General features: G+C 41.7%; 1 protein-coding gene across 1 annotated transcript; it reads right to left on the bottom strand.

Annotated features, from left to right (window-relative positions):
* Positions 1-108: 108 nt before the first annotated feature.
* LOC135258035 (inverted formin-2-like) lies at positions 109-26,381 on the bottom strand. The gene is given in 26 exon segments (XM_064341230.1): positions 109-730; positions 1,418-1,477; positions 2,967-3,248; positions 3,451-3,741; positions 3,950-4,204; positions 4,446-4,598; positions 4,955-5,054; positions 5,698-5,862; positions 6,705-6,825; positions 6,931-7,001; positions 7,135-7,242; positions 7,622-7,692; positions 7,877-7,974; positions 8,317-8,402; positions 8,888-8,990; positions 9,125-9,186; positions 9,502-9,644; positions 9,780-9,921; positions 9,924-10,170; positions 10,452-10,618; positions 11,625-11,766; positions 13,262-13,295; positions 13,648-13,807; positions 15,396-15,511; positions 15,821-16,217; positions 26,162-26,381. Coding segments are annotated over 24 exon segments (3,561 nt in total). The 5' UTR covers positions 16,206-16,217; positions 26,162-26,381; the 3' UTR covers positions 109-730; position 1,418.
* Positions 26,382-27,615: the final 1,234 nt, after the last annotated feature.

Here is a 27,615-nt window from a genome sequence, read left to right as displayed (position 1 = left end):
GTACAAATTACATATTTTATGGTAACCTCAGCTAAATATTATCCTAATTTACATAAGCTTAAAGTTACAAGACACAGAATTTAATATAATAAATATTATCAAGAGACATTTTCAAATAATCTTTCGCCATATCAGAATAATTTATTCAACGATTCTTGAAAGAGGGAAATGACATACAAACACACGGCATTATTGCTGACTGGAGTTCAACCACTGCCTTCCATCTCATGGACATTTGAGTTTGCTCGTAGAACACCGGATGCTGATTCATAATCGGACAGACACAAACATAAATTTCACCTGAACTTAAACAGTCATTTCAGTCTCTGTGTAAAATTATCCATCAGGTTTTTTTACAATGAGAATTGACTGATATAATTCCATGTCACTGCTACCTCCACAAACTCCCCAAAGGACCGCGTGAACCCAGAGGTCACAGGACAGTGCTAACGTAGCTGTAGACCTACTAAATTTTCTTGGAATGGCCAGATCACTGTAGAAGTAGAGGCATTATCCCAACCACTACCTCTATTACAGAACTTTTTAATGCAAATTTTTCCAATACGCTTGCTCCTCAAATATAGTGCAGATGTTACATATGACATACATACATACCTACATACATACATAATTATACTATGACTTAAGACAGGCAGGGCTATATTTAGTAGAAAAGCAGTGAAATTGGTTTATTTTTTCTTTCTTTTCTTGTTCTTCTCTTTGGTGCTACCTGGAAGGAGGGGGAGAGACAGACAGACAGACAGACAGAGATGTGTTAGGTAAATCATTAAAATTTGGGGACCGGAAATGAGGGACACCTCAAAATCAGCATAATTCGTACTATGGGCAATTGGTCTGAACATACCTTAGAAGACACAGATTCTAATCTGAACCTTCCTAAAGTACTACTGTGAGAGGGGCAAACTTCCTCTTGTCAGGTCTTCCAGCCTTCAAGAGATTTGTATCTGCTTACCTTCTGTGGTCATGGGGATTCAGTGGTGCAATCATAATTAGTCATTCCACAGCTGAAGGTGACGGACACACTCGACCCACAAAGACACCCGTAAGTGACAATACACATGCCCACAATGCAATTCACTCATCTGAGGTGCCAAGTGCCAATATTGTGTTATTTTTGGGAGTAGTGTCGAGGCTAATTCCATTTCAAATTAGTTAATTCATTAAAAAATCCTGAGAAAATTATAGTAATTGTTTAAAGCCATTCATTTAATTTGAGTTAAGTTAACTGAAATGGAATCAACTCTAAACCTGGTTAGGAAGATGAGAGGTAAATTTAAGGAGTGAGTCAAACACACAAAGGAACAAACAAACAGTGAAACTGACATGGGTTAGATCGAAGACAAAATGATTTAGTAGACCCGCCACCCAGGGGTCCCGCATGGGACCCCCAACCTACCTCACTGCAAAGCACAACTCTTTTTATGACCCCTGCGTCCTTTCCTTTTGCCATCGTCTGCTTTCAGAAAATTAGAGGGGGAAAAAAAAGACTAAACGACTCTGCTTCTATGTGGTTCATACGTAACGGAACATGTTCTTCTGGTCCAAAGCTCACCCATTACCAAGGGGGCAATGAAGCTCAGCAGTACTAGAATGACTGAGGACCTCAGTGAAATGCCACATTATAACGGCTTGCAGAAACTTCAGAAAAGAGACTGGGGTATATTTTCAGGCATATGTGACTTGACCTTGAAGTGCTGATCAAATGACTAATGGTGGCCATCAAAGAAGGGAGCTTAATCTTTGCATAATAGAAAGGTTGATGTTTGTAAATGAACAGTGAAATGTTACAGCTTGCACAATGAAGAAGTCTGATATAATTTACATAGGTTACATAAGTAAATAATAAACAACTATCTGGTAGTGTCTTGCTATTGACTCTAAGCAAATTAAACAGTGCTTGATCCGATAAACCTCCATTAACAATTGGTAGCTAAAAATCCACCATGTTTGATCCTGATTTGATTTTGTGTCACATTACAAAAGGCTAATTCAATCATGTATGGTCAATTAAGGAGTATAGAGAAGGTCCTGAATTTTATAGACACTGAAACTATTATACATTTTATTACTTTTATTTCTTCTCGCCTAGACTATTGCAATGCTCTTTTTACTTGTGTAAGCCTGAAAACTTTGCAACGTCTTTAAGTTGACCAAAAACCAAAAGCTGGCACCATAACACCCCTATTTTAGCCTTTCTCCATTGGTTGTTGGTACATTTTAGATTTGATTTTAAGATTTTACGCATTACTTTTAAAGCTGTTCATGGTCTGGTCCCCAGCTACATCCCTGACGTTCTAACCCTGTATGTGCCCGTGTGCAGTCCTAGATTCTCAGGGAGGGCCCTCTTGACTGTTCCGAAGTCCCAACTAAAGTCTAAAGTCAGGAATACACCAAGCTGGCGATTGGCTGACAATAGCAGGGGGGTGGGAGGGAGCATCGGGGTACCGTCTGCCTGGTGTGTGCGTCAGCGGCTGTGGTCGGCCCTTGCATTAGCATTTGACTAGTTTGTTTCTGGTTTTATGCTGCTTTTTGATTGCTTTTAATTCTCTCTTTTAGTATTTATTCATCTTTGCTTTTTTAAAATATTATTCTCTGCTTGTATTTTATTAAATACATTTTTTATTATTTTTGTGTAAAGCACTTAGTGACTCTATTTTGAAATGTGCTATATGAATAATAATGATTTTATTATTGTTGTTGTTGTTGTTGTTGTTGTTGTTGTTGTTGTTGTTGTTGTTGTTGTTGTTGTTGTTGTTGTTGTTGTTGTTGTTGTTGTTGTTGTTGTTGTTGTTGTTGTTGTTGTTGTTGTTGTTGTTGTTGTAACCTTGTGGTGTTTTGTGTGTTTTCCTAGCCTATTAGACACATAATATCCTAAATAAAAAGAAGATGGCATGTTGGAAAGTGGGCTGTATAGACAGTGGGCTGCACACTGCTGAAACGCTTACCTTCCCCGAGATTCGTTTTGGTCTTTTTGATATGAAAGGATCTGGATTTTTTTTTTTTTTCTGTGGTGGAGATCACGTCCGGGTTGGGTGGTGAAGGGGCGGAATCTGCTGAATTCCCATCAGGCACATCACAGATGCTCCTGACAGGGGTGGCTGGTGCCTCTCGGTCTGTACTGGAGGACCCATCCTTGACCACACCTTCAACAGCATTGGTGAGGCCAGGGGGCTGAGAGACTCCAATGTCTGAAGCCTTTGTTTCTATTTCAGGTGCACTGCTTTGTCCTGTACACAAAGAAGGAGAGAGCTCAATTAAAAAAATAACTGGCCATTTTCTTCCCTGTGACGAAATAACCTGTTGCAGACAAAGTGATACAAACCCTAGACTGCAAGTCAAGACAGCATGAAGCATAAAAATAAGAATGCGGTTGGGAAAGTGGGAGGTATAGGTGTTGAATTTGACTGAACGACGATGAAATGCATTTACCTTCCCCACTGTTCGTTTTCGTACTCTGGAAGGATTTGGGTTTTTCAGAGTTTTCCTCATCTGTGGTGGAGGTCACGTCTGGGCTGGACAAGGAGGGGGCGGAGTCTGCTGAGTTCCAGTCAGGCACATCACAGATGCTCTTGACAGGAGTGGCTGGTGCCTCTTGGCCAGTACTGGAGGACCCATCCTCAACCACACCTTCAACAGCTCTGGTGTGGGCAAGTGGCTGGGTGACCACAGTGCCTGAAGCTCTTGTGTTTATTTCAGGCACTTCGCTTTGTCCTGTAGACACTGAAAGAAAGAGCTCAGTTTTAAAATAACTGGCCACTTTTTCCCCTGTGATGAAATGTGGCTTTATCTGTTGCAGAGAAAGCAACACAAACACTACAGCAAATACACTGCAAACAAAGACGGCATGAAGCGTGAAAATAAGAATGCGGTCGGGAGAGTGGGATGTATCGGAGTTGAATTTGCCCGAATGATGATGAAATACATTTACCTTCCCCGCCGTTCTTTTTCGTACTCTGAAAGGATTGGGGTTTTTCAGAGTTTTCCTCGTCCGTGGTGGAGGTCACGTCCAAGCTGGGCGGTGAGGGAGCAGTGTTTGCTGAATTACTGTCAGGCACATCACAGATGCTCCTGACAGGAGTGGCTGGTGCCTCTTGGCCTGTACTGACCGACCCATCCTTGGCCACACCCTCAATAGTATGGGTGTGTCCAGTGTCTGTGTTCATTTCAGGCACATCGCTTAGTCCTGCAGACAGAGAGTTAAAATAACTGACCACTTTCTTCTCTGTGATTAAAAGGTGACTAATAACCTGTTGCATCTCTAGTGCAATCACACTGGAAGCCAAGAGAATACAAGGCTTGGTGAAAGACCAGTGAAGGAAAACAAAGGAGCTAAGCCCAACTTGTGCGGCAGACGACCGTTGAGCATTGTCACATGAAGGGGCAGAGCAGAAAGGTCCAGAAGAGTCACGCGCTCCCTCACTCACTGGTATGCGCGTCATCCCTTCGTACTTCTATAGCGAAGGGACTTTCCAATTTGCTCTTGGGTCTCGTCTTTTGCAGCTGATAGCCCTTCCGGATGTCCGCCAGCAGGTTGTCAATTATGCAGCCTTCTTCCTGCGGCGGGGGGATCTTTCGCTCTGAAGGAAAAGAGGGATTTTCAGTTTTATAAAGTACCGGAAATACAGTTACTGAAGAAGTAATGGGGCAATATTTATTTTTTTTAGGTTAAAGTGCAGGCTGTCAGCTTTAATTTGAGAGTGATCACTTCCGTGTCGAGTCATCCGTGCAGGAATTACAGCCATTTTTATACATAGTCCCCCCTGTTTTGGGGCACAAAAAGTAACTGAACAATTGGCTGCACAGCTGTTTCTTGGCCAGCTGTGTTACTTTTTTTGTCGTTGTTGTTGTTAATGTTAATAATAATAATAATAATAATAACAATAAAAGGTTAATACATAGCCGATGAATATACAAATAAATAAATGACACTCACTGATCACTCCGCCTTCTGTCTGTCTCTTGGCCTCTTCTTCGGCCTGGCGCTTCTGCCTCAGCTCCATCCTGACGGCCTGTTCCCTGCGGCTCTTGTTCTCCTGAGGGTCAGAAGGAACCAGGATTCAGAGTAGAGACCATTTTACAATAGTGAGAACCCACATTCCCCTCCAGAGAGACCACAGTGATGTACTGTATATACAGGAGAGAGAACATGGTACTGTAGAGAGCAGTTTTCTCTATTAGACACACAGCAGAATACACAGCTGTGCAGAGGAGTGGAAGCACTGTAGCACAGAAGAGCAGACTCTACAGAGGTGCTACAATGCTGTGGAAGCTAAGACCACAAATGTGTAGAGGCAGGCTGGCAGTGCTGTATGGAGATAACTGCATGTTGCCCTACGTAACTCCACTATCAAATTTCAGAACAGGTTGCGAAGGTACAACCTTCAGTCCATTCATTACAATTATGATACATTTCAATTATTTGGCAAATGCTCTTATCCAGAGCAACGGACAGTACTGGAAAACATTGGTGTTACATTATTCAAAACATTAATGCAAGAGATTGGCAAATCAGTTCCTCATTCACTGCAAGGATCAACATTTGCTTTGCCCTCTTGGCACACTCTCTTTGAACCATGGATGACTGTGACACTTTGCAAACCCCAAACAGGAAGTGAGAGATATGCTGCTTCCTGCCTCCAACCCTCAAACAGAAAGTGGATAATTTGGGCTGCTCACCTTGAGGGCCTTGAGGAAGAGCCCACAAAATGTCCCGATTGTGCCAAAGAGGTCCTCCAATTTGAGCGTGGATGCATCCTCACACAGATACTGAGCCAGGTCAGTCTTCTTCTTCTCAATATCAGCAAACTGCTCCCCCAGGTCATTGCAGGCTTTCATATTCTCCTGGAAGATGTGTCATTGACATTGGGCAAACAATAGCATTCCAGGACGTCCACACTGTTTTACTTGTAATTTCTTCCATTTTGTGGCTTACAGCAGGACAGTAGAGCAATGAACCCCTTTACCTGTCATTTTTCACCGTTGAAGGTGCTGGGTGTTTATAAGCTTTTTGTGTGTGATTTTGTGCCCTAGAGTCCTTTCACATGTGCCATAGGAATTGCAGCCCATCACTTTCCATTAAATCAATTAGGCGTGAAGAAAGGTAAATAAAACAAAAAATGTTTGGTTTTACTTAAGTACAATGCTAGCTGTACTGCCATAATTGTTTCATGTTTCTAATATATTGCTTTCATAATAGTTTCCCTACAGAGCAAACATGTAAATATGCTTTTCCAAACTGCACAATTCCTAACATGTTTATATGTCAGAAATGCGACTAGCAAACATGGGACCAGTGTAACCCATAATCTAAGAAGTGGACTTGAGTACTTCCTATTAAGATCAAATTTGCTACCAAATATTTTTGAAAATCCACCTCTCTAGGAGAGGCCTAGAATTCCAATGCCTCTGATGTCTTCAAAATAACCCACATTATCAACATTACTAATTAACATCACATTATGAATGCAAATGGATGGTCATTTAAATTATGATGGCATAATGTGAAATTATATGCTTAGTCTCGGTATACACAATTCTAATTTGTATCCAAGTCTTGATATTTGAAGCAGCACTGAAGCTTTTTGAATCTTTGGATCTAGTTCAAGGTTTTCCAATTTGCATACAAGGACCTGCTTACTGCTTAGGAAAACACAATGAATGTAGGAGTACATTTAAGCTCACACCTGAATAGCACTCATGTACTGCTGTTTGATGTCCTCCACAGATGAGGACACCTTATTTTTAATGTTCTCCAGGCGTAGAGAGAGGGAGTTGGCTTCTGATTGGATGGAGTCCAGGTTCACTCTGTCAGAAAAAAGGACAACGGATTAATGGATGATTAAAAAACTGCATCAACATTAAGTTCCCTTATGCAAAGAATGAGCACTATTTCAACACTTGACTTTTTACCCTGCTGCCTTTTCACAAATCTCAATGTCATTAGGGAGGTTCAGTAGGTCTGCATGGTTCTGTTCTGCCTCCTGCCAATCAGAGATGCACTCAAGTCAGAAACAACCATAACAGATCTCAGTGGAAACCACACTACCACATCACTGGCTCAACCCCATGAGCACAGTGCTCTACCCATCATGCCACTGGGCACCCAAACCATACCTCCAGGATGTGATGAAGGAGGGTGATACGGGGTTTGTTGGCTTTGGTTTCGGTTAGTTTTAGCAGGGTGCTGATTCTGAACCCCTCAGCATTCCCTATGTGGCTTCCCTGAAAGGGACAGGGATAGAGACAAAGGGAAGGAGAAGGCAGTAATACAAATGGTGCTGGAGTAGCAATAACAGCGATCTGTAGCAGCAATGGTAGTACTATTGACTGCAATAGAATAAGTAGTAGACTTAGCTGTGATAGCAATTTTAATAACAGTATTAGTGATAATAGTAGTGGTAGTACCACTGGATTGGCAATAGTAACTTCAGTTATATTACTAGTAGCAAAGGTTTCTTTCTCAAAACAGCGTAATAGGTGGCACAGTAACCTCAACAGCGGTAGTAGCAGTGGCGACAGTAGTACAAGTAGCAGCGGGTGGACAGCACAGCATTAGCAGTAGTAACAGTAGCCATGACTGGTATGGTAAAAGGGCACTTACGTAGTTGAAAAAGTTCCCAACGTCAAGTATCAGCTTACAGAAACGGGACAGGTGAACACTTTGTCTCACGCCTAAAGAGACACATAAAATCAAGAGTGGAACATGAGCAACTTTTAATCATATGAGTACAGTACACACATGACCAGCCCTGACTGACGCATGCTAGCAGGGGAATCGAGTAGGGTGGACGAGACCCAAGACGCTCTGTCACTGTCACTGCTAGACGGCAGGCACGCAAGGGGAGGTGGGACTTACCGTCGCACGCCTGGGCCACCACCTTCACTTGGGACCTCAGCATCTCCAGCACACAGGCAGTCTCACACAGCAACATGCACTCTATCCTCAGAGAATAACTAAATGAAACGACACAGAGATGCAACTGACCAAACATTCAACTTTTGCTTCAAACTCACAACAACGAATGCTGATACGTTTTTAAAAACTGGTTCACTCAATACCCAGCAACCCAAAAACATTCTCACAATGCTGCCATGTAGTGACAATGTTGTAATATAGACAAAACATTCCAGTAACATCATGAGAACATTTTGTGCCAGTGGGGTAAACTGTACTCCGCAACCTGGTATTTATGACATTAAAGGCTGATATTAAAAGCAGGCCTAAAATTTAGGCTGCTTGTAAAGTCTATCGTTCTTCATGCTTCCGAGGGAGATGTACAGGCTGTTCCTGTGTACCATGGCACAGCGAGGAGAAGAAGGTAGAACTGGTCAGCATTAGCCAGTTTCTCTCGCTCCCCTTGGAACGACGTCAGGTTCTCAGTCTGAGGAACAACAGCAGAAACGACAATCAGTTAACTGCACACTGGTCATTCTCTGCTGGGTGACTTGATGTATACCAGGTACCTGCCTATATGCTGACACAAAGCCAGTGAAAAACTTTCAATAAGGTTAATTAACAGCAATGCCCAAGCACAGGTATAAAACTGGACCGCTACTGATAAAAATGTTCCCCTGCTAAACTCCTACCTGCATGTGTATTTAAATGACATTATAGGAATGCAATATATTTATACACATTACTTATTTGCTCATTGACCATCAAACATACATGGATTGAGTTTATCGTGTTCATGGTGGTAGGTGGAAATAATTTGATTTAAGTATCTTGTCCAGCAGTACAGTAGTAACAGGGATTGCACAATGCCATTCCTATTTATGGCACCAAGCCTGGATCAGCATTCACCGAGCAATGTAACCACAACTGAATCAGTAATCTACAGGGATCAGATCCTTTCATGGTGCTCACCTCATGTTTTTCTGGTAGAAGCTTCTGAAGCTGTTTCAGCACCTCCACATCAAACTTGGAGCGGTCCCCACCCGCCACCATGGCCAAAAACTCCTCATTTGAACTGGGGGGGAGGTGGGGAGGTGGAGACATGAGAAAGGTACGGTCAAGATCAAGGCATCAAGGTCAGCCCCTCCTCAACAGACAGCTCCACAAACATCTGAGGGGTACATTTACCAACAGAAAAATGGAACTTACCATCTGAACTGCTTCAGGAATATATTTAAGTTCATGTTTTTCTTGGCATCAATGAAAGATATCTGAGAACAAAAGCACCAAAAACACATACATTTATTTTACTGATCCTTATTTTTCTTTTCACCAAATTAGGTCAGTCTAATCATATCTGTAACCCCACCTTATCTCTACAATGCCCTCCATCAATTTGACACAGTGGAGACAAATACCACAAAGGAGACAGGGGAGACTGAATGAAACCCTGTCTTCCTGACACAACAGCCAATCATGCATCACCCTGTCAGTGTCACTGGACCAAGGAAGAGTGATTTAACTGGTAATATGTTTGATGACCGTCTGTGCCCAGAATGAGGGGCGGGTCTGGGTCACCTCCTGACCTCTTTGGGTTCCTTCTTGGCCGGAGCAGTCGTGCTCTTGCTCTTGGGATCCACCTGGGGCAGGCAAAAGAGCTGCTCGATGCTGGAGTAGTCCAGCTCCATGGGACTGTCCGTCTGCACCGACATCCACATTGAATGGCTGTCTGTTCAGAAAGGCAGACACAGGGAATGACAAACATGGAGCTACGTTTCCTCCAGTATGAACTTAGGAGACTTAAAAAAAGAATGACACATTGTAGTCACATGCAAAAATGAAAAAAATGCAATGGGTTATTTACTGGACACAGCTCTGGGTGGGAGTTTCTGCCAGTTGAGCTTCTTCATTCGATGTGTGGGACAGCGGCCTGCTTTGTGGGTGGAGCCATAGGAGCACCCCAGTGATTGACTGGTCTTTGCCACTATTATGGTTTCCATGCCTGGGGAGGGGGCGGTGGGGGCATGCCAGAGGGCGTGAAGGGGGTGGAGGCAGGGGGGAGGAGGAGGTGGTGGTGGGACACGCCAGCAGTAGGAGGGGAGTGGATGGCGAGTCCAGGCCTGGGCTTGGGTGGGGGTGGGCATCCGGCAGGGTCGGGCGGGAACCCTGTCGCTGTGGAGCCGGGTGGAGCTGCGTGGGGGCAGGCGCGGCCTCCATTGGCTGAAGGAAAAGGAGGCCGCCCAGTGAACGGCATGCTAGTCACAACGGGGGGCACTTTCCACTGCTGCAGCTGTTGAAGCACACCAATTGACTCAGTGAAACACAGAATGACCACTACAGCTACTGTAGGTAAGCACTCAATACAACTTAATAATGCACCACAGCAAGGGCTCTATTGAACAGTACAAGCTTTACCACGTTCACATGAACAAAACTATTTCAGTTTGTTTTACCCAAACATATTTATGTGCCGTGTCATATTCCACATATGCCCTGGGTATAAAATATATGACAAGAACATCAAAAGAAAAGATACTCAGACTTCCTCCCCCAGCAATGCCACTGCTTACCTTCTTGGGCCAGCAGTGTGGCCCTGGTGGTAAGGGCCTCCAGTGCCTGCCACATCTCAGCCTGGTCTGGACCCAGCTGCATTAGGGCCTGCAGGATGGATAGCAGCTGGAGAGAGGAGGGAGAGCTGCTCACCTATAGGAGAGAAAGAGAGAGATAGCTGTGGGTCATAATTGTTGCATGTTGTATATGTGGTTTCCATGTTTCTGTGTATTGTATGTGTTTCTTTGGCACTATGACTGTAGTTGTCCTGAAAATAAAGTATACTGAAATTAAAATTGAGAGAGAGAGAGATGGGGGACGAAGAGAAGCAGGGAGAAAAAAGATAAAAAGTAGCAGAATGGGAAGGAGGAGAAGGAAGGAAGAGAAGGGGAGGGAGGAGGAGGGCAGGAAGAGAGCAAGGGGTATATCAAGGCAGAATAACAGGCAGAAGGGAAGAAAGGGGGGCAGGGGACCGAGAGGGAGATGTAGAGAGAAAGGCGGAGTGAGAGAGAAGGATATACAGAGGGTTGGATAGAGAGGTGGGGAAGGGGAGAGGGATAGAGAGAAAGGGTAATGGACAGGGAGATAAACACATTAACAAAGATCAAGGTGGACATTGAAAAGCAATGAGGTTCGGACCTGAATAGACTGCATCATCAACAGAAACAAGACCATGTAGCCTCTCAGAATCAATGAAACATGGGTGCACAGTAATGTTCATAAATCACAAATATAAATGACAGTCATCACCACAACTGCGGTGAGCTGCACTCAACAGAAAAACAGCAATGTCTCCAACAGAAGATATTGCCACACCAATATCTGCAGTAGAGGGCAGGTAGATCCTAGTCTTTAACTCAGCAAAATTATCATGTCTCCTGGTGTGCTGTACAGACTAGACTGTTATGTGAAAGCCCATTACTCGAATACCATTTGTCTCACAAGCTCCCAGTCATTATCAATGAGAGATAAACCTCCCGTCTGATTGGGGCTCTCTCTATCATTATGTGACCTGTGACCAGTCAGAAGAGTGTATGCCATTCAGCAGCAGTGCAATTGGCACAGCGGTAACTTGAGGAACAGTCCATTCCAAATAGATGATATAAAAGGGAAGTGCTTGCAGTAGTGTTGACATGTCTAATCAAACTTTGTTGCTCACTTTGGTGAAGACAGCAGAGAACACCTCCTGGTGGCTGCTCATGTCAATGCCCCCATAGATCCTCTGGAGCTCCTCCTCATCCTCGGCCATTGTCTCCTCGAACGCCTCACATTGGATAACCAGGTCCTCCTCCTCCTGCTCCCTGTCGCATGAGCACACACGAACACAGGCATGTAGATACAGAGACACACATGTGCATGCACATAGGCACGTGCACAAATAAGCAACTGGATTTCCCTCCATTGTGCACAGACAAAAAGCAATATGGCTACTTGCCACATGCACACAAATAAGTGATATGCATGTACTCTGTCTCACACTAAAAACAGCAGAATGTTTGCAAAAAATGACTGGTCTTTGGAATTTGGATAATGTGTTGTTTACCTCCATAAATCAATTGTTCGTCACTAAGTATTCACAATATGAGGCAATTTAACTTTTTTTTAAAATTCTGTTTTTACTTTGGTAGCATGCTAAGTAGCCAATATTGTTCTGAAGAACAATAGTTAGGATCACAATTTACTGTTGTGATTTTATTTTTTTCAGAGTAACTGCAATCATGGCTGTCCCATAATTTAATCTCTTTTTTTTGCTCGTGTGATTGTGTAATTCTAGGCTATATGTTCTGTAGCCTAGCACGCAATATTATAAGTCTGATAACCAAATAAACTATATTGAAAACGAATAATGCTACAGCAACCTACGTTTTAAACTTTGACCGTTGTCGAAATTGGCAATACGGTCTTGCTGACCGTTTCCGAACGTGGACACGAAATCCACTATTCGTCGAGTCGAAAAGGCATCTTTACCTTCGCAACCGAAGATTTTGTTACCAAGGTAACTGAAACAAAAATTGCACCTTGCGAGTTCGCTGCCCTTGCGAATCTATTTTAAAAATCGTTTATTATGATGGAAAAGAACGTGACTGAATTTCCAAGCAACAAGTAGGCTAGCCAATAGACATAACAGACAGAGCTGCTCATATTATTTGTCATAAATACATTTGACCGCAGTGATTGAGGCAGAGGTACCAAAGTCATGACCTCACAGAGGCCGCGGTCAATATTCCGTTCAATATCGCACAAGTGAACGAAACAAATTTAACGCGATTTTTATCAAAACGATAATAAATCGCCTGACATGGTCAGGGTCTTTACTTTATTTACCTGATTATTTTAATTTCAACGAACATACATTTTCTCATGACATTTTTAGCCCATACCCAGATAATTATCTTAAGAACTTAACACTCAATTTATTGTTGCCAATTAAGAAAGGTGTCTGCGCACTGACTCATTTAACCTGTCTTTATTTGCGCACTTAATTGAAGCAATGCAATTTAAGCAGCCCACTGTCTGAATAAATTATGTTACTTGAAATCAGTGTTTCGATTTATGTTGTCAAGGTAACCATCAATAGGCCTGCTGACTGATTAAAGTAAGGGCCTACGTTCGCAGTTTATATAGCCTATATTAAAATATTACAAAAAATGTATTTGCTCAGACAGTGCGATTAAGACTGAGATCACATTAAGACTGAGAAAGTAATCAAAGTCAACCAACCAAATAGTAAAATATATAAGTCAGCCTGCACAACAAAGCCAAATTCGAGAAGTTCCAGCAAAACCCAGCATTTACCTTAATTTTGGAAGTATATCCAGTAACTGTAGCCCTACAAGACAAAAGCTGAATTAGTCTCCTTTGAATTTATCTTGCCATTGAGCTTTTTAATGTTTGTGATTTTAGCACCACATAAATACATCCAATGCTTATTTGTTTATGTTAAGAAAGGCCGCATGCAAGTACGGAGGTGCAGAAATCATCATGGAAAACAGATTAAAAAAAGGAGACACAAAGGGTCAAAAATATTGGCTTTTTATTTAGTACATGTAAATCTGGAATTAACAAGAGGTGTGACCATAGCATAAATTTCTTAGCAAAACCAAAGAATCCACATGACAAACACATTTCTAAACGTTCAATTGATTGGCAGCTGGAATGCAGAGGTGGAGTAGTTGTCATACCAATGAACTCCTTGCGCAGCCTGTCTCTCCTCCTGAGGTCCTCAGCGCCGAAGATGAGGGTATTGACCACACTGAGGAGGGTGACCATGTACGACACATTGTCCGTGGCCTGAAGCTCATTCATGATGACGCTGAAGCGGTACTGCTGGGTCTTCACACTCTGTAAAGACAGTCACATGCATGCAAACACACACACGCATGCATGCACGCGCACGCACACACACACGCACGCACACACTGAGAGCTGTGACAGAACTTCAAAAACCGTGCCTTCAAATCCAGTTCTGATGTCAAATTTCTAAAATGTATAAATAATGGTCTCAGTCTGAGACCAAAGTTTAAAAATTTTTAAGCAAATTTTCAAGCATTTCGGATATAAACATCCCACAGCAGTAATTCATCAATTTAATATTATTACCTACTTCATACAGACATTCATAACTTGTTCATCAGATCCAGTAGTAAGTATAGTTCTCATGTATTACGTGTGCTAAACACTAGAGGGCACTGTAAGAATTATGTATTGCTAGTGAAATAAACCTCAACCATTCCAATATAAAAGTTACATACCATCAAGTTATTTTGCCTTGTTATAAATATCTAGTCAGCAGTATATACCTTACTTGAATATGTAAATAATTTTTTCTTGTGTTTTCCTGATTCTACTTCTGCATTTCCTGACAAGAGAATATTTTCTTTGAATGAGAAAATTTAGACAGAAAAGGCAAGGTTTCATTAATGTACTTATGGTTACTTTTTATTTTTGGGACTCCCACAAGGGCATAATTTGCCATTTCCGTGATTTCCCCCATTTGTAGTGGTTTCCCTGATTTTTTGGCAGTCTTGGGTGGTAACTATCAACCTTAACGTAGCCAACGGTGTTATTTGTGTAGGCCTAACAATAGCCTATTGCCAAATTCAGGAAGAAACAAAGTGCAACAATGGATACACATTCTGGAATGCACTGGGATCAGAAGTCCCATCCTTGTCAGTTGTTGCAATCATATGTTTGACAGCCCCCGTCAACAGTATTGATGTCCACTGTGCTCCATCCCCCGTTACAGTTACATCAGTGACAACAGGTGCTCATTAAAGACTCAAACCTCACAATGTACAGCATATTGTACCAAAACAAACTTACGAAATAAAAACTGACACACAGTAACTCTGTTTCATTTTACTAATGCAATATGAGTACGCTGTATTTCTAAGAACATTCTCTTAAATTAAAGGCAGAAAAGTATGCTGTTTCCTTCCATGATGGACCAAATTAAGTGATTAAATGCTCCAGCCAATCTATGCATTTCACTCATAGGTTGTTCCTACAGCTGGCAACTGCCCGTAAATTTTTTTGAAACTTAAAGCATTTGTTACTGTTGCTATAGTTGTGTATATTATTTAAATCGTTCTCCACTGCTGCACATGAGATGAACTTTAAAAAAAGTGATTTATTCCTCTTTGTTCGGTTTTCCCTGACTTTCAACAACTTTGCTATGACTGGACTGTGACTTCAGCCAATGTTTTCAATGACAAACCTCCAGCCTTACTGATAAGTAATCAGTAGTATTTTCCCCTTAGAATTCACTAGAAATAACCATTTCACATCTGTTCTTTTAAAAAAATTATTCCAGGGATGCATGCCACCAGACTCCCCTAGAGGGTTTCAGATCTCAAGGTCTATGCATTTCAGTCCCTCCAATATTCAAACTAAAGTCATGCCCTTGTACTCCCAGTTCTTTGACGCCTACCTTGTAGTGCTCCAGGGCATCCAAGGCAAGGCTGTGGCCATCTCCAGAGAACATGCAAAGGGCAGCCAGGAGGTCAAACACTTGCTTCTTGACCATGGTGTTAGAAGTGTCCAGAGCTGGGGAAGAAGGGCATTGTCACTGCCATTATCATTTTTCATTACAGATCTGTCTCTTTCTTTCTAGTCTTTGGTCTTGCTTCTTTCTCTTCCTTTCCCCCCTGCTTCCTGTCTCATTCTCTCTTTTGAAAAATGTATTCAACTATCTTCTAAAAGTTTTCATTTTTATATTTTAAAATACAGCATTCTCTTCTTCGAGATCAGCTGTAAGAGCTGCAACCAAGGCAAGGGCCACCACAGCCAAAACCTAGCTGTCAATCAATTCAGCTGAAGCCCCACCCCCCTGGACATACCCCACCCTCTGCCAACCTTGAGACAGCTTGCGGACATATCCGGCCTCGTTATCCGAGATGTAGTGGATGCCGGCGGAGGAGTTCATGACCGCACGCACGCAGCCGACGCAGGTCAGCTGCAGGAGGGCGTCGGAGATGCGGGCGCAGCCCCACCCAGACAGCCGGTCCAGGGCCTCCAGGAGCAGGTCCAGGCCACTCAGCTCCAGGAACTGGGTCATCCAGGCGCTGTCGCTGGCCTCCAGCCGACGCTTCAGGCCCGAGTAGTTGACCACGGTGGGGATCTGCAGCAGCCGGATGCACAGCTCCGGGTCGGAATTCTCCAGGTTGCCGTCTGTCTGGGTCTCCTCCAGGGGGGTGGCGACATGGTCCTTCAGGGCTACCCACTTCTGTTTGGCTGTCATCTTCAGAGCACACTGCAGAGGAGGAAGGAGACAACCCACAAACACTGATGACCATATTTGCTAAAGGTCTCCATGTGCTTTGCTGCCAGCAAAATCACACCAAACAATCCATGGGATTTACTAACCAGCTAGCAATGGCTACAACTCACCAACACTGATAGCCAAGGAATGATATAATTTTCTGTGAAATATCACTGGGCATAATATCCCTGGCACTAGTGTTGGTAGCAAACAAAAGAGTTCACAAGTATGAGAAACAGGGTCTTTTTCATAGCTCCCACCCTGATAAGCAATGAATTGCAAGGTAGAATTGGGATAGCGCACAATGGAAGATGCAACACTACAATGGTCAGCTCCACAAGGGATCTATAGGCCACAGGCCACCTGTGACCAAGCAGTGTGCCTTCCGACAGCCTGCTTCTTTTTCGGTGAGGCAGCTGGACAGAAGGACAGGTAATGCAATCAGGGACAAGGCCAGGTGAGAGACTCCGATAAGTCCAGAGGGAGGAACCAAAGCTTGAGGGAAGTGGAATGTTTATTGATAGATTTATTAACAGAAACAGCGACACGATCCCTCTTCACTCACAGAAAGCGTCACTCACTCTTCCGACCTCACATTAACCTTCAATGTCCACAACGAGCAGATGCATTGGATGAATGACTCTAGAAAAAGGCCATTTAGAAAAGCCATGAAATCATCCTCAAAAAGTACTTCCTGGGTTTCTAGGGGTTTAATGGATCCGGGGGACAATGTGCTGACTCATACTCTGATGAGAAAATACCCGTCCAAGCTGAAACATCTGCCTGCAACTGCACCCTCATTAGAGGATGAGAAAGACAAAAAAGCTTTTACTGCAGAAAACCAAATTTTTGGTAAGATGTGCCAGCTGCCCTCTCAGCACTGGCCCTGCCAGGCACCCAGCCACCGCTGCTCTTTATTTTGTTGGGGGGGGGGGGCACTCTGTCAGCTATTCATAGCAGTGCGTAAATAAAGCCACATGCCGCTAAGTACAGTCAATAAGAGCTTCCACTGTGAGGTGGCACTCGACACTTGAGGTTAATGTTAGTCAGGTCATAAAACATTTGTCCCCAAGATGTCACTTGAGATGTCCGAATCTGTGACTGGTTAAGAATTAACTTGAAGCTACACCTTTTTTTGAAGTTTGAGCTTTATGTTAATTTTCTGTGAGAACAATATCCATCCATCCATTATCTATAACTGCTTACCCTGGACAGGGTCACAGGGGGTGCTGGAGCCTATCCCAGCATGCATTGGGCGAGAGGCAGGAATACACCCTTCGTACCCATGACCTTCTTTCTGTGAGATGACAGTGCTACCCGCTGCACCAACTTGCCGTGACCTGTTCAGCAGACAAGGACAAGGTGGGTGTGTATCCTGCACTCATTAACATTCATATCTGTAAGACACGTCATATGTAAACCATTCCTCGTTGCTAGCTAGGATGGAGCTGGGTACAGCAGTAACCTTACACTACCAGACAAAACGAAAGAACGCGACATAAACTAGGCTTTATCATCGTATAGTTAAACCTGAAGATCAGTGAGCTACTGTACACCAACATTAGACTCTATAGCAGTCTCAAACTCCTGACATTACACCCAAATAAAGAAAGTCTTAGATTCACATTTCTATGCTTGAAAGCTATTTAATGGTCGCTAGCTAATGGCAGGCCGATCCACTGCATTCTGTGACAAGTTCCATGCGAAAATAGGCACTATATGGATTATTAGAATATTGCAGTGCCCGTGGGCTCCAGAAATAAAACCCATTTGTTGTAGGTCTCTTCACTTCAGAGAAGGGGTTAACGCTTAGGCATTTTCTGCATAGCTTGCCTTACCCACACACAAGTGGCAAGCGTGTCATTTACGCATTACACGTAGAAAAGATATCAGTGGACTTAAAGTTTTTGTTACGTAACTACTCCCAGTTAACCCCGCCCACTGAAAACCTGTCATTTGGCCAAGGGAGAAAGTAAACCAATTTCAGCAGACTTTTTTTTTGCAAGAACATTTAACAATATCCCTTGGCCATTTGTGAATGCAAACTAATTAAAATAATACATCAGCAAATAATTCACAGATACAGTTTCCTGGACCTTTAACAACACAATAAAAGTGTTCACACCACTGTACAAAATGGTAATAATGGGATACTACTATACTCAGGGTTTGATTTATAATCTGGCTTTCAAGGGAGTCTCTCAAAAAAAAATGGGGGGGGGGGGGGGTTCGTACATACGAGATACTACACACACACACACACACACACACACACACACACACACACACACACATAAACCTCCTTAACACACACACACACACACACGTGTTTCAGCGTTAAACTAAAGTCTGAAGGTAACTAAAATAATGGTTGATGACTATATTTTAGTGACCCCCACACATTTAAGATTTTATTGCTTTCAAGGGACCTCCGATTTCTTTCAAGGGAGCTGAGCTCCCACTGGCTCCCATGTAATTCAAACCCTGACTTTACTATTATCCAGTCCTCTCCAATTGAGGGTGGATGGCATCACAAAAAACAATTATGTGGACATTAAGGGGCAACAGAGCTAAAACTCTGTGCTAAGGACTAAATCTCTATGCTAAAGGCAATAAAGGTCTACAAGGTCCTGTGTACTGTCTCATGGCTGAAGCTACTAGGCTCGTTTGGTATAAAGATAAGAGACCTGGTCTCTTCTGTCTCACACACCAATAAAAGCAGACTACACCAGGGACTATTACCCTGCCAACGCTTTTCCTAGAAGCCTCTAGCCACCTTCTGCTTGGTTGTCTGTATATAGTCACTGATGTCACAGAATTACCACAGGGAACTAATAAAAACAGACTTGTAATGGATGCAGTAAATGTCACTTGAACTGTTCCCAATTTTCTACAGAAGAGGGTAGACCTGTTGGACTTCTTGTTCACTGAACACACATTCCCTCTTTGGCATTGCTGTGGATTAACCTGGTTAGCCTGGTTAGGCTGTACATTAGCAACATGCAACATTCCGGGACCAGCTAGGGGACACAGCTATAACCACAGTTACTGGTGATTGTTCTCATGAAGCTATCGTTTCTATGATTGTTTGACATGCCAAAGCATTATAGACATATCTTTTTGTGTTTTCCCCCACATCAGACTGCTGACGTTTCATGACTGGGTGATGGTTATAAGTTGGGAAGAAGGCAGGGGAGTTATTTCTTTTCAGTCTTAGTTTTGGGGATATATGGTGAAAACCAGGACATTTTAGAATTCTTCTGATATTTGCTGGTATGCCAGGATTCTTGAGAGACTTTCTTGGGCAATCTAGGATGCATGGAGCGCCCATTCCTGTGGGAACTTAGTTCTCGCTCGTCCTTACCATAGAACTTTTCCACCCTAGCTCTCCAGTGGTGGAACGAACTCCCTGTCCATCTACAAACCACTCCCTCATTGCCCATCTTCCACCGTGGTCTGAAGACGCATCTCTTCAGACTATACCTGGACTAACTATCACCACTCTGCAGATCATTTCTAACACTTAAAGTCCCCTCTTTCATGCTACACATGTACCTCCTGTGTCACTCATGTGGCATCCAGCACTTATTGTGCCTTGTATTTTCTTGATGTTGTAGCTTGTAATGCCTCCGAGTTTGACTTAGCATAAGTTAGGTCAGAGTAATGTTCACTGTGTGAACTGGACTTAATGTTTTCATGGCTATGAATAACTATACAAAATGAGTATTGTACCTTATTGGACCTGTGTGTTGTAGTTGTTCCAATGACCTTTGGTATGCACTTATTGTATGTCGCTTTGGATAAAAGCATCTGCCAAATAAATGTAATGTAATGTAATGTAACTAGCTTGTTGTTAGGTGTGGGGGTAAGGGGCCAGTAGGGGGCACTCTTCCCTTTGATAAAGTCAATGCACTTGTGTGTATGCGCATGCATGCAAAAGCATGTATGCATGTATGTCCATGCAATGCGGCACAACACAAATGTGGAAAAGTTGAGTATCTAAAAATCTCAGAGACATCTCACAACATCACCTTCAGGTCAGGTCAGGTCAGGATACAATGAAGAGGCAAAGTCAGGGAGCAGTATTATACGATGAACATGCAATAGACAGACAACAAGCTCATGGAACAATCAGAAACATAACTTTCCTTCATTGTAAGATGCATGGATAGGGTTCAAGTCCTGCTTGGCAGGAGCATCTGCCACAAGTGGAAAGTCCAGGCCAGGGTCAGAAAATAAAAGTCTTGCCATGTGTTACTTCCACCTAGGAATTCAGTCAGCTGATTTCACTTGCACTTTATTTTTTTAACCTGGATTGTCCGCTTCTGGGATTTGCAGATTAAACAACTTCAGCACAATACTGCTATTACACTGACAGGCACAGGCTTGTATCAGAATTTTCCACATGTTGTTATGCTCCTGAGCATGCTCTCAAAAGTCTGGAACTAAGTGCCAAGATGACCAAAATAAAATCAAAGTCTGTTCAGGTCTGAGCCAGTTCACACTGAAGGATCGACTACAAATATCAAGCCATTTTTGTTGTGCTAGAGCACAGAACAATAATGACAGGTAAAGTTATTCTGTATTTAGTTCCACACAGCGCAATGGTCAATGGGGAGTGTATCTTCACGAGGCTGGCCGGTACAGTAATAAGCATTTTGAAACCCTTAAATACAACAGATCCTGACCAAAAAATCTACTCAGAACTGCGGTCAGTCAATCTTGACAGGCCTCAGGTTCGGCCCACAAGTTTGCCTCTGTGGTATGTACTAGAGGCCCCAGCCTGAACTCTGAACCACTTGTATATGGTTACACAGGTCTACAGGATCCAGGAGCTTGTCTGGTGAATATCCAGGTTTTAAAGAATATGCACCTTCCTGTGGAGATGAGCAAGCCATAACAAGGGGAACTACAGAGTTTTTCTAAGATCCCTTGCTCCTGCTGCTCCCATTTAATCCATACATGTCAGTACCCTAGCAGACAACATAGGATTTCCTTTTGATTACAGTGAAACCCATAAATTGGCCAAAGACTGGAATGACTAGCCTGTCCCTGTTGGCTTTCTAATATTCATCTTTACTTTATTTCTCCCTGAACCAGCAGCATTTTTGCAAACTGGTTCACATTTTATCTAATCACCTGGTCAAGACTCCTGGCAACACAGGAAATACAAACAGCTCTGAAGCAGATAGCATAAATATAACACACAGCACAAACATTCTTGTCTCGTGATATCCTAGTGGCTATACCCATCACCCTTCTCTCTTTTTTTATCTTGCTGCTGAAAGGATTCCTTGTAGGCCCACAAGCCCTACTTTCAAGTCGCATTCTTTGCAAGTAAGGTTACTGTGCACATCTGAATAGAAAGTGACAGTCCCTTACATACTATATTACGCATCATTTTTAAAGTGATTTTTAAACAAAGCAAAGCATTACAGATGCTAAGCCAATTTTGCCATGGGTATTGGACCCCCTTGTCTGAAAGCGGTCATTATTGGGCACTACCGCATGACTGGTCTGGATGTCTGCACAGCACAGGCCAAGACAAACTTACACGCAGGAAACACAGACTTCCTGTGCTGGAGTTTGCACCAAGCAGGGCTGCAGAAAACATGAGAAAAGCAGGGCATGCTTCCCTGCTCTTAGTTTTGACTGGACAAAATATTGACTTGGGGTCAGAATAGAACAGTAGGGTAGTTTCTCATAACTGTTTTTCTTAATCCATGCTCACAAGTTTGAACATGTAACAATAAGAATGAACCTCAATGGCACAGCCCACATCTAATAAGCAACTGCTTCTCTCACAGTCACAGCAACAATCTGAACAATTATCCTGAATACCAATGACAGCTTTGAATTATATATGGAAAGCCAACGACATTTGAAAAAACAAGAGGTGACTTTAACATCATTTGCATATGATCACAAGAACCTATTAGGATGCAGAATGCTGGTGTTAGGACATTTTCTTTTCTTAAATGCAGTCTAATGTATGTATGTAAGATTTAGCCAATGTTTTAAAAAACATTTCTCTTTCTTGTTGCTTGATGGCAAAGCAAAAATACTACATTGCCACTGAATGCTAAAAATTACTTTTTGGTGTCCATTCACTGCGATAAGGGGATTTCCATTTAGTGTTCAAGAACCAATTACAAATTACCAAAATCAATTAAGAAACTAAACTAAAGAAAACCAGTCCCAGGGTAATGTAAAACCGGTGAGGGCGGTTACTGACACTTCTGACATGAATTGATCAAAATCAGCCAGTTTACATCTCAATGACAGATGCTTGACCCCAATGACACAATTCTTTATCAGAGAAGACATTTTGTTCCAGTTACGTTACTGATCAATTAAAGTTCTGTCTTTAAGTTGTTTGGATAACAAAGGTCTTTATAATGAAACTGAAAAGAAATCATTATCTGAAAAAGACAATGAAATACAGACTGCACAAGCTTCATTTTCTTGAAATTAAGAAAATGAAGACCATTTTCTCTGATTCAAGACACATTATTATACTGGCTAGCCGAGAATTCCAGTTCCCAGATAAGTGTTAATGAATTTCTAGACCATCATTCATAAAGATTTCATTGACATTTTTAAACGCAAAAACATCACCAACTACACTGGCACCATTGTACTTCCAGCAGTATAATATACAAGTGGTCAATTTAGATTTTTCAGTTACATGTGAATGTTTATGATGATGTCATCAAAGCCTTCAACAAAACTATATATTCAGCTTGGATAAGTTCATATTGAAGAATTTGATTAAATAAATAAGTTAGGTTCCTGCCAATAATAAAATTATGCAGTACATTTATGTAGTTCTGCCCAAATCAGCACTTTTTCTCATTTCCCATTCTCGTTATCAGTTGGAGTGTAGCCTGCCACATGGCAATTAAAGATTCACAGAAACACAGCTATGTAGTAGAGCAGGTTCTTGCAACACTCCACTGTGCATACAATGGTCTATCTGGAATGAATGAACTGTCATATCATAAAGATCTTGCAGACTATGTGTCTTCACTTCGTAAACTGGATCAACTGATTTAATGATGACTTTTAATCACAATTATTTACAGTATTTACTCGATAGCTTACAAATCAGTGAATAGGCTGAATATGTACTGTGGCAATTGAAGTTATGTGTAGAACGGGAAAAAGCATGAAATGGGAGCTCAGTGTGTATTTTATTTCCTCTTCTTAGTTCTTGAGTTCTGGTCCTGCACCCAACCTACAGGATGTGCATGTGTTTCATATTAGATTCAGATAACACCATCAATGGTAGAGGAACATTTTGAGCCTGGAACTCATGGCTGAATCTTTCTGTATACCAGTTCGCAAACCACTACATCGTTATACTTCTGGTGTGCAAGGTTAGGTAAGAGAAAATGCGTGAAGCATTTCAACCCAAGTGGGCAGAAACAGTCCTGTGTACAAACAGAATACTCCACGGTGATTCCTGGCATCTACAGTCTACTCCTGCTCTTCTCACATTGGTCTCAGATGTCTAGAGGGGAGGACATCTAGGCAGAGAGACGTTTTGATATGAACGGTCCAGGATAACTACAATATACACAAATGGTCAAAAGTAAGTGGAGACGCAAACATGACACCCACTAATGTGGGTGCATTAATGTGGAATTGGTCCCCCCCTTTGCTGCTATAATAGCCACCACTCTTCTGGGAAGAATTTCCACTAGATTTTGGAACATGGCTGCGAGGATTCGCTTCCATTCAGCCACAAGAGCATTAGTGAGGTTGGGGACTGATGTTGGGTGATGGGCCTGGCTCGCAGTCGGCATTCCAATTAATCCCAAAGATGTTCAGTGAGGTTGAAATAGGTACTCTGTGCAGGCTAGTCAAATTCTTCCAACCCAAACTCAGCAAACCATTTCTTTATGGACTTTGCTTTGTGCACAAGGGCACATTTAAATGTACATATTTTATTACATATTTTTATAATCTGCTTTTCATATTAAACATAAGGATCGTTAATCTAGTTTGGGAATACCATCGGGGATTCTGCCTGCAAAAGTCTGATATTCCTCATTCATTTTAATGGCAGGTCCTATGCTTTGCCCTCAGCATGCGCAGTACAGGCTTACTTCTGGGACTTCAAAAGCTGAACTGAAGCTGAAAAGTTAACTGAAGGTGCGCTTGCCTGTGTAGTTAAATGAAAAGTGCCAAACTCTCGGTGCTGTATAGGTATGGGGCATGCCCCGCCAAGGCGTAACCTGCCATTCCAATATGCATGTCTAAGGGATGCCTGGGTTACAAGAGGAACATAAGTTGCTGGAGGGCGCTGCTGTAGTGCCAACTCCAAAATTTCAATAAACCAAAATGAAGGGAAAAGTGTGAAAGAAATTATACGTAATGAGACAGTTTACATAGTTCTGATTACATAAATAATATCGTAATCACAGAGACAGGAACAAGCAGATTTTTATAGCCTATGTAACATAAACATCATGCCCATGTATCGACTCATATCACAGTCGATACATATCTATGGCAAGCCGTTTTAGCTTTAATTCATTTCTAGAGGATATCACAAATACAATTCTAACTAGTTAGAATGCAAATTCTTGATATACGAAATTCAATTGTAACTAGTTATAATTCAAGCATTTTACCCATTCATTTCAATGGGACCTTTTATTTTTGATATCAAGAATTAAATTTTAACTAGTTAAAATAGGAATTCTTGATATCAAGGATTGTATTTTAACTAGTTAAAATAGGAATTCTTGATATCAAGGATTGCATTTCAACTAGTTAAAATTAGACTTTCTAATTAGAACTAGTTCAAATTCTATTATTGATATCAAGAATTCCAATTTTAACTAGTTAAAACTGAAATCATGATATCAGAAATAGGCATTTTAACTAGTTGAAATTATATTGTTGATATCAGTAATTGATTTTATGATAACAGAAATTGGCATTTTAACTGGGTCAAATTCCAACTCCCATTGAAATGAATGAGAAAGACGTTTTCAATCTGGCTAGTTAAAATAAAATTTCCGGTATCAAGAATTGGCATTTTAACTAGTTACAATTTAATTTCCGATATCAATAATATGCATTTTAACTTGTTAAAATAGAATTTCTGATATCAGAAATACACATTATAACTAGTTACAATTGAATTTCTGATATCACGAATCTGCATTCTAACTAGTTAGAAAGACTAGTTTTAATTTGTGATGTCCTCTAGAATGAATTAAAGCTAAAACGGCTAGCCATACACATCTGCTTTGAAGCAGAATTTCCCCCCTTTTCCATTTCTGTACTTTCGTGCACAGGAAACTTTCGTGATGACATCCTAGAGAAAAAATACTGTCTCGATGTGAATACCATGTAATCCAGTAGGCCAATAATAAGACTTATTAAACTTCGAATCTCGAGTAGCCTATTACTAATATGCGTCCAGAAATTACATCTCTGTAATTTCTGGGCATCTCTGTAATTTACAACACCGCCCACAGTTTATCGATCAATGTTGACTGCATAGCATCACGCATCGTCAGCCAATGCAATGGAGCTGCGCCTGGAATAAAATTAACTCGTCGTAGCTCGCACCGTTCTTGAAGTATCTGAAAACATTATGTACTAGCCTTGTGCATTGTTTAATGCTGTGAGCAAATGAGATAACTGTGTATAGCCTCAAATAGAACAAACAGCTAAACGACAGCATTGTGAAGTCCGCAGGATAAGTTTCTGAGTTCTGGTGAACATACCAGATTACTTTGTTGTAGATATGTTTGAATAACACAGTAGCGTTAAATATAACATGCCACGGTGTAGAATCTGTTGAATTACAAGCTTACCACAAACTATCATAAGCGTTGCAAAACCGATTTAAGATGTTTCAGTTTACTCTTCTGATAACATAATTAAACCTTTTCTATCGAATTCACAAATCTTACCTTACTCACGCCTGTGCCATAGAGTGAATGGAAATTTAGTATCTCTTGAGCGAGTCAGTTTTAAGACGTTCTCATATAAAAAAAAAAGGAAAGTTGAATGAAATGTAAACACAGGGATTGTGGAGAAGGAATAGTTCCGATACGCACTTCTCCGGCATTTGCGTCCGTTTTGCCCACATGCGGCTGTGGTGAAGAAGTTCACGCTTCTGGATAGTTCCTCCCTCTGTGAATTATTGGCGTTCATTAAACATTGTGAAACTGGAAGCGCACAATAGCCAAGCATCCTATATGGGCTTATTCATCGTCGTATGGACACACGAGATGCAATCATTTGCCGTTTAATCGTTTTTTATGTTACTGTGTGTGGCGCACTGGCACGGGAGTATCATGTGCAATCGCCAGAATATCAGTGTAAATGTGTGGGGCACCAAAGACAACCTTAAGTGTATTTATTTTCTAATTATTTTTTATTTGCCTACATTTAAGTTAATTACAATATTTCCAAAATTAAGAAAACAAATATTTTCGTGCTTAAGAGCATAACAAAATAACTATATACTATCTCCAAAGTAAGCCATTAATATGAAGTTAAAAGATACTGTATTATCACAGTAAAAGGTTCAAGTTAAATCAACTCTTACTAGTAGCCTACATATGAGTCCTACAGAGTGTGGTCCCTATTGGACTCATTAGAGTTGAATCAACATTTTTTGGAAGTTTTGCTGTGATTTAAAACATTTCCATAAGATATTTCAGAAAACCCATACATGAGTTTGATACATTCACTTGAATTTAGCCGGATAAGATGCTTCTGTACACTTCAGAATTCATTCTGCTGCTGCTATCAGCAGTTACAGTTCATCATCAAGGAAGACAAGTGAGTCAGTACCTGTGGCAGCCATTTTTCACAGATGAGGGTGCTTTTGATCTTGGGCAGTTCATTTTGGCCTCCACACTTTGCTCTTGCCATTACTTTGCAGGGTCTTTTAGGTACTTCATAGAAACTCATCTGACCATCCTGCTTTTGCAGCTAACTTTTTGTTTTATATATATTACACTCAGGCAAAAATGTGTCTTAAATGTATTTATGAAAAGTGTTTTTTTTATCGGGGCTGAGTAACCCCTCAATGTTCTTTGAAATTGAGGGGCATTGATTTCACTATTATCAGTAGAGGGAAGATAAAAACTTCTGAATACTGCTCTTCTTCTGGGTTCATCCACTGGGGCAGGAGGGGTGTGACTACAGAAAAAGAACAGGCAGGGGTATTTCATAACACTCATAACATATGGCTGTAGATCACAATGCTTTTGTCTCAAGGATCAGACTTCTCCACCCACACAGGCTGTAGTCATTTACATGGAATGTACGCAATAGCAGATTTCTGGCCAGAAATGATTAGGGAAGGTTATCAACCACTCACATAGTGGTGTACTGGGAACACAGTGCAAAACAC

Source organism: Anguilla rostrata, chromosome 6 (assembly GCF_018555375.3).
Source record: "Anguilla rostrata isolate EN2019 chromosome 6, ASM1855537v3, whole genome shotgun sequence".
Taxonomy (NCBI): domain Eukaryota; kingdom Metazoa; phylum Chordata; class Actinopteri; order Anguilliformes; family Anguillidae; genus Anguilla; species Anguilla rostrata.
Note: the sequence above shows the minus strand (reverse complement) of the source record. Positions and strands in the feature narration are given on the sequence as shown.